The 8,462-nt window shown below is 32.1% G+C and overlaps 1 protein-coding gene across 2 annotated transcripts; it reads left to right on the top strand.

Moving 5' to 3' along the window:
• Positions 1–5,530: 5,530 nt before the first annotated feature.
• Positions 5,531–7,175, top strand: LOC131857079 (uncharacterized). 2 transcript variants are annotated; one of them, XM_059209131.1, is made up of 4 exons: positions 5,531–5,933; positions 6,054–6,176; positions 6,573–6,669; positions 6,977–7,175. In XM_059209131.1, the coding sequence occupies exons 1-4, from the start codon at positions 5,666–5,668 to the stop codon at positions 7,077–7,079; spliced, it is 591 nt and encodes a 196-aa protein (XP_059065114.1). In that variant the 5' UTR covers positions 5,531–5,665; the 3' UTR covers positions 7,080–7,175. The 2 variants fall into 2 exon arrangements, 1 of the variants encoding a protein (XP_059065114.1); XR_009358499.1 differs by lacking the exons at positions 5,531–5,933; positions 6,054–6,176 and adding an exon at positions 6,192–6,310 and having other exon boundaries at positions 6,521–6,669.
• Positions 7,176–8,462: the final 1,287 nt, after the last annotated feature.

The raw sequence follows: 8,462 nt of genomic DNA, 5'->3' as shown, positions 1-8,462 counted from the left end.
TTTGTTTCTTCTGCATTGCTTTGTGTGGTGATGCTTATGTAAATTTGCAAGTGAATTGTCTAAATGTTCTGTGCTACAAGTAATGTACTTATCAACAAACTGCACTATATCTGTAGTTGTGGCTTTCCCGTAGATTGGTGCATCTTTGGTCCATATGAGGAAGTGGTCATGTTCATTTCCTCGATTTTGAAATTCAGTTACTGAGAAGTAGTCACTGATGTCTCCAAAGAAACTATTATCAGATAGTATTAGTTTTTTCATTGCATTTATTCTATGCCTATAGTATCGTGCACATGTCACTGGATCTTTTTTAATAAGTTGGAATTTATGGTTTCCAATTTGAGTAATGTCTCTTTGTTCATCTACTTTTGAGTAGTGTAAATCATGCAGTTGTTGAAGAGTTGTCATCAAGGGTTCCCAATTTTGCTCCGCGCTAGTGAATGTGAGGAAAAAAGTTGGTGGCCCTAGTTGTCGGATCATTGCAAAGACATTTTTTTTTAGCTGATGTGTGTAATCTGGAGAAATTCTAATTCTTTTAAAGTCAATGTAACCAATATTTGATTTTAGCATTCTTTCTAGGTTTGGCTTTTCTTTGACATCTTTTGCAATTAGCTTTTTGCCTTTAAGTTGTCCTTTCCGTATTCTTACCCACATTGTTGAGATGACTTGTTGTATAAGGACTTTGACAGTTTTGAAAAACAGGTTAGTTGTGTGATATGCAAATTGTCTATGTGAGGTTAAGAGTTCCCATTGTGCAATCTTTTGGTATGTAAACCTTTTCGTAATGTCATCATCACGTGCGCTGCCAAAAAAAAGTGTTGGGAAGTTCATTTCTTCAGCATATTTGTCTTGGAAAATGCCTATGGGACAATTGTCTTGTGCGGGAGCAATTTCTAGTATTTTATCCTGCATTTGGTGTATGCACCTAGATTCAGTGAATCCGTGTATCAAAGTTTCTGATGGTTGTTCTTCTTCCATGTCACTATCTGTGTCAGTATCAGTATTATTTGTTTGTATTGTTTCTTTGTTATTTGAATTGTGTTGTACGATGGCTTGCCAATCTTTGTTGATTTGCACATTTTGTAATTTGTAAAGTGGTGTGCTTGATAGTTGAAACAAAGCTTGCATTATAAGGTTTGGGCGCACCATTCCTTTCTGGAATGCGTTTTTGTACTCCAGGCGCCTCTTTAGCGATACTGCAATTGTTGTTGTGCTGTCAGTAGATTGTGGTAGTGCTGTTTGTATTATGTCCATATTTGCTGGGACATTAATTATCGAGCCGGTCAAGCCTAGTTGTGGTCTTCTATGGCCTAGTTCCCAAATTTGTGCAAATGCAATTCTCAGTGAGACCAATCGTTCTTCTAGCTGGGATAGATGTTGTACATGTTGCAATGGTTTATTAGTACGAATGTTGTGTGGTGTTGAATATTTTGGTAGCACATGTTGTTGTAATGCATTGTTACAAGTTCGACATATTGTATTTCCTGTTGTAGTACGATCAAATTGCAATAGAGTTTGATAAGTGTTTTTTTCTTTGTCTTTAAATACCCTAGTTTGTTTTTTAAAGTGTAACATTAGGCAAATTGAACAAGTATACTTAGGAGTATCTTGTATTCTGTCTTTAAAAATTCTTACTGGTGACAGTGAACTAGTCCTCTTATTAGTTTTTTGTTGAAATGATGGGTTGATTGCTATTGGTTTGGGGATATTGTAATCATTGGCAGCTTCAATATTTATAAGCTTTTCACTTCTAATTTGTTTTTTTAGTTGACGAAGTGTGATTGTTGAGGAGTTTGTGTTGGTTGATTTTGCTCTTGTACTTATTGTCATATTACCTATTTTGCTTTGTTGAGGTTCAATATGTTGCGTTGACTGATTACTAATGGCTAGGACTTGTTCCAATTGTTTTTTTGTAGAACACGAAGGCATAATCTTATCTCTAAGTGTTCTTTTTAATGTGCGCAGTGTTAGCTTTTGTGTGTATTTGGTATTTTCATTTCCTATTTCTAATAGTGGCTCAAAATGCCCTGAAAGTGGATTTGTGTCATGGAAGAGTAAAGAATAGCATTTTGTGTTTGAAAATTCTTTGAAATGCAAATACTTTTTTCCCGTTGTTTTTGACCAAAGACATATTTGTATATTGAGCCAGTTTGATATCCAATGGATACAAAAAATATCTCCCCATAGTCCTGTTTCTTTTTCGTTTGTGGTTGTCATTGCGGACAATCGCATGCGTTGTAGATAAGTGTTTCTATCTCGAAGATGGTGCATTTCATACAAACTTTCAGGGTTGATCTCATCGTTGTATGACTTGATTGCTTCTGCTTCGCATCTTGCAAGGCAGTTTAAGAAATGGTCAATTACACCATTTCACAATTCTATGGAGGTGAATCGATTTTGTAATAGGAGCTCTAGAGAATCGAATAAGCAATCGCCATTGTTGTATTTGAAATTTGTAATTCGACATAGGCCATTGTCTTTTAACACTTTGTCAATGTCACAAGTATTAGCACCTGTCATATGTTGAGATGTTTTGATTTCTATGACTCCTAAGTTTTGTTGAGTTTCCTTTTGCACAGAGGTTTTTGTTTTAAAATTGTGAAGTTAGAATTAATTGCAATTGTTCAATTCCAAGTTTTGGGCACTAAGTACTGAACACTATATACTGCACTTAAATTTATTGTCTACTCACCAATTTTGTTACCTACAAAGTTCGTTACCTGCAATGCAAAAAAATTATAGATTGTCATGGACAATTTGAAAATTCTCGTAAAGCTGAGCGCAAACTTACTTGGCGACATGCTTATAAGTAGACTAATGGTGAACAGTTTCTTTATTTTTGATGGTATGGTAAAGTATGTAAATATATTTCTAGAAAGATATGTCTGTGTATATAGATATTCTTAATGATTTATGGTTACCTAAAAAAGTACTTGTAAATACAATCGAGACAATATTCTTTATATAACACAATTGGAGAAAACAATATTTCCTTAAAATCCTAGATCATAATAGACAATTTGCCTCTATCTTTTAGGAAGAAGACTATTATGTAAAACTATTTAACAATTAAAATGTTCTATGACTAACAATGGAATGCAAATAGAAAACGAAAAATGTGTTGTATGTATGACAATGGCATGCAAATGAACAAAATTTTGAGAATGTAATAAATTTGCATAAAACCATTTAACTTGCAAAAGAAATACTATTTTGTGGAAGTATTTGACATACCTTCAATATTGATAGTTGATGTGGAATATTTGTATATGAAATCCTGGAACAAGTGAAACTTTTATATATTAGTATTAACATTAAAAAGAATTGAATTTTATACAAAAATAAGATTTCTTATTAAAATTATTGATTTCTAAAAATAATTTTTTAATTATTCAAAACAAATGCTTAATATGTTCAAATTATAAATCTGTTATTAAATTTATAAATAAAAATATTTAAAATAAAAAAAAACTATTATAGAAAATATATTATTGTTGTCTTAAAACAAATTTTGCAATCACATAATGATAGTTAAGAATAAAAATAATTTAAATTTATTGAACTGGAAATATAAAAAATAAATAATAATAATTTCAGTACTATATAATATACATTAAATTTGATTTGACTCATTAAACTACTACTAAACAATTATTATATGAAAGGGATTTTTTCAGCTTCAAACAGAAAACCATTTTATTCAATGTCATAAACTTAATTGTACCCACTTAGTGAACTGAGATGTGAATTTATGTTTAAACAAAATTCTATAAAAAAAAATAATAATTTATTGACCAAAGAAAGAAACCTAGCTAACAATCCATGTGCCGTGTAGAATCAAATTTTCATCAATGTAAGTGTGTCTTCTTAATTTGAAAATTAAAGTATAGCATAAAAAGATTACTTCAACAAGCAATAACCATGAAATTTTAACTATATAAATTAGAAGGTTAAATCATTTTTTATTCAATTTATCATCTCAATTTCTTGAAAATTGCAATGTAGATTAAATCAGTAGTATATATATTTACCTTTTATATGCATGCCTAAATTGTAACTATTTTGCACATACCCTGCGATCATGGCATTGCATGAGACCGCATTTCTGTAAGGCATTCTGTCAAATAGTTAACATGCCTCGTCTATCCTTCTACATTTTGTATACCTGTCCACCAAGGCAATTGAAACTATAACATCTTACAAAAGTGCTTTCTGCTTCTATGGATGTCTATACCCTGTTTGAAAGCTCCTATTTTGGAGAGGCAGTGAGGACAGTAGCAAAACAAGGCAATTTAATTTATTGGAAGGGTAAACCGTAGTATATTACTGTATTGGATATTCGAATCCAAAAAAACTACAATAAAAATTAACTTAACCAAACACCTATAATCACATTAAATTTAGCTGAAGTCAGCTCAAAACAAGTAAAAATGGGGTAAAATAACATGAAAAAAAAAATCACCAGCCTTAAAAAAGAGCAAAGAACCTCAATAGAGATTCATATAAACAGACACAGCTAACAATCCACATGCCTTGTAGATGCCTTTACATTTTCCATTTAACTTGTTTGCTTACCTTGTCTATGTTGCACGTGGACATAATCTGTTACAGGTGGTTCTTAATAAGGAGTTGGGGACAACAATATAAATTGGGAATAATCAGTTTGAATAGCATATTTTTAAAAAAAACTATATATACAAATCAAACTAAAACTAAAACAAAAAATCTGAAACCATGTAACAATTAATATGTTCTATGCCTAACAATGGAATGCAAATAGAAAATGAACAGAATGAAAGATAGGTACATAGTTTAGTAACAACTTGGAGCATATCAATAGGTGATATAGATTACATTTATCAAAGTAAGAATTACAAGTAAGTCGTATGCATGGCAATGGCATGTAAATGAACAAAAAATTGAGAATGCAATAAATTTCCATAAGACTATTTAACTTGTGAAACAAATACTATTTTGCACATAAATTTAAAATTATTGTTTTTTAAAATTAAATTATTTATTTATGAAAACAATTCCTTAACATATTCATATTAGTAATTTATTACTAAAAATATAAATAAAATAATTTAGAATAAAGAACTAATATACAACATATATTATTGTTTTGTCTTAAAACAAATTTGCAATTACATATTGTTAGTTTAAGATTTAAACCTTTATATTAAAAATTACAAATAAAACCAAACTTGATAAATTTAATAAAAATTTTATTAGAACAATATTAATTCATAACTAAAAATATAATTAATGTATAATTTGGTCTAATTTAATTTTTTACTAATCACAAATTAACAATATTATAATTTATTAGAAGCTAACATCTGGTACAGCTAATTTTGCCATTTGGTATTTAAAAGATAACTGCCAGCCACTGTTTAATATGTGATAACTCTACAGATACAGGTGTCTAGCCACGGAAAGAGATGCAGATGCCAGCTACATGCGAGGTCTACTTGTCAAGGCTTGAAATGAGATGAGGACTAATGGCGTATTTTTTTTGCAAGGAAGAGACGGTCTACCTTAGATTCGCGCTTCCAAATGGAAGAATGAGCAGTTGACGTTTATTTTTTTCCTAAAATTATGACTTTAGTCATAATAATGCTATTAATTTTTTCTACCGTAATAATTTTTTAATGGTTTGGGGATGGATGGATGGACAATTCCAGAAGGTTGCAGGTGGGTAGATGATTCGAGAAGGTTGCGGATGGATGAATCTTTGCAGGGACGCCTCAAGGTCGTTGGAAGAGCCGGCGTGGGAATTGATAATGTGGATCTCCATGCCGCAACAGAGTACGGGTGTTTGGTGGTAAATGCTCCCACTGCAAACACTGTAGCGGCTACAGAGCACGGCATAGCACTTCTTGTCGCCATGGCAAGGAACGTGCCACAGGCCAGCGCTTCCATGAAAGAGGGTCAGCTTTTAACATTTTTTACTTAAGTGCTCTGTTTTAACTTTTCTTTGTTTAATGAAAAGTAGTTTCAGGGAATTTGGGTGAAGAAAGATGAATTGTTGATCTCTGGGATTGCTGTAGGAGATAGCAAAGAATTGTGGTTGCATATGGGTACTTTATGGGACGCAGGCCCTGCTGTAAAAGTCGCTTACAAGCGTAATGATACATGGAATCCTTTCAGTATGGTGCTCAAAATGGGAATCGGTGAGTGGGGTTCTCCTTCAACGCCTGCCTTGGCTCACTCCCTTAGTAATTATGCGACCCAGTAACCAACACAGGCAAAAAAATAAAGCCAGACTGAATGCAATTCCAGGGCCCTATCAAATTCAGAGTAAAAAGTAACTATTCAAATTTTATTTTTATCTTTTAAAACAAATGTTGATTATGACAGGTACTTGGCTCAACTAAAATCAATTTCATGTTATTAGACATATTTTTGGATTTTAATAACAAATTTTATAAACCCTTCTTTTTTCACGTTTTATTTCTGATAAAATGTCATTTTGTGGGTTCTTTGTTTTTCAAAATTTGTAAAACCTTTATTTTAGCTCTTGATAAACAAGCAATGTGTTGTTCCTTATACGTTACTGGGGGTTGTAGTCCGACATTTGTGTGAAGGCCGATCTACAACAGTGAAGCTTGGACCTGTGAAGGGCTTGTGGCTCAGAAGCAAAGTACCCTATAGCGGTTACAGAAGGTACTACCTTCTGAATCTTAGTTGTTTCAATAATCCGTGAAAAACCACAATATCACAATAAAAATGTTAAAGATAAATGTAGCTTAATCATTTTTACCGTGCTTACAGACATTTGTTATAGAAAGTAAGGTGGGAAACCAGTGACCAAAATGAAAACATGGGGAATTTATAACTGGTTAACCATTGAAACACAATTCAATAGCACTAATTTGTCCAAAACATAAATAAAAGCCACTGTCCAAAAATAAAGATCTTACCTAACAGTTTTTTTCACCCCTATTTCTGGCTGTTGTTCTTTGCCTTCCAGGAAAATGAAGGATGTGCGTTCACTCAGATGCAGATGTACTCAAATACATTACTCAAACACAATGCAAAGCACAGATCGAGAATGTACTGGAGAATGCTCATGACTACTCCAGATTGTTCGAAAGTTAAAAATTAAATGAACTCTGCCAAATTCCTTCAATGGCATTTAATGCACAAAGATTTTTTACAGATTTGAATTATTATAATATGTCTAAAGTTGTTTCCTGTATGTATTTTCTTATTTTTTATTATTTCATTTAATCAAATGTTTCAGCGGCATTGACAAATCATATTAAATATAAATAATTTAATATTAATTATTAATCCAATTTAAATATTTAAGTTTTCCAAAAGCATTGAAGCTCCAAAAATTCTGAACGCTCATTGGAGGAGGTTGAAAACAAAAATGTATTCAACGATTGCGTTAGTTTCTGCCTGTCGGCAGGAACTAATAATAAAACTATGTTAACTAAGATTATTACTACTTCCATACAAATACTATTTTACACACTAGTTAATAAATTAACTCTAAGGTATTCATTTTTCACCCCGGGTAAGACATTCTTGAAGAACGCTGTGGGAATAAATTTTAATTCTGTTTGTTGTTAGTTTTTTTTGTCAAACGTTAAATTCGATCACCGACATAGTGACAAAATACAAGAAGTAGCCGAAGGTTGTGAGGTTGAATTATTGCACAGGCAGCTCGCAGCTCGCAGAGAAAGGCCGTCTGACAGCTTTGTTAAAAGAAACCTGTAGCAGGTATGGAATTTTCACCTCGACAATGTTTTTGCAATTCTATATATTTTTTTTCGTTTGTTGGATTAAAAAGATTTGTATCATGAAATAAAATAAAACTCTAAACCCAGTTAGAGTGATCGCTTCAAATTCCCACTGCGAAATTACAAAAGTATTTGTATTAATGTCAGCTTATTATCAAAATTAGGCTGTCTAAATTCAAATTACATTGTTTGAATACAATGGTAAGGTTAAGAGACTGTAGGTATTTAAAAAATGAAAACAGCAGTAGGGTTAAGATACTGCAGGTTTTTAAAACAGGGTAAGTACAAGGCACTCAAGAAACGTAGGATAACAGTGGGTGAATATAAAATGTAAAATTAATTTCAATGGTAAGTGAGAAGCCTCGTTCAGCTAACCATATAGAGAATCGAAATTATCAGAAATTTATTTTCGAGATTTTTTGTCTGTTTTTAGTGCTTTAAGTCAATTACGATTCTCTGTGAGATTTGTTTTTGACTTTTTTATTCTACTCCATGCCCAGAAGGTTGGAAATGTCATTTAATACAAATTTAACACATTATGACGACTTCTGGGATTTGAATCTTTGGCATCTGCTATGAAAGCCTAGAAGCTTCACAACTTGAGCTCATCCCGACCTATAGGCGATTCTCATTTCTGTGTCAAAGTGGCTTTCTCTTTTTTGAGAGCTTGCTTGGTTAATCCCAGCAGACAATGCTATTTTTGTTTAG

Source organism: Cryptomeria japonica, chromosome 7 (genome assembly GCF_030272615.1).
Source record: "Cryptomeria japonica chromosome 7, Sugi_1.0, whole genome shotgun sequence".
Taxonomy (NCBI): domain Eukaryota; kingdom Viridiplantae; phylum Streptophyta; class Pinopsida; order Cupressales; family Cupressaceae; genus Cryptomeria; species Cryptomeria japonica.
This window is presented reverse-complemented; position numbering and strand designations above follow the sequence as displayed.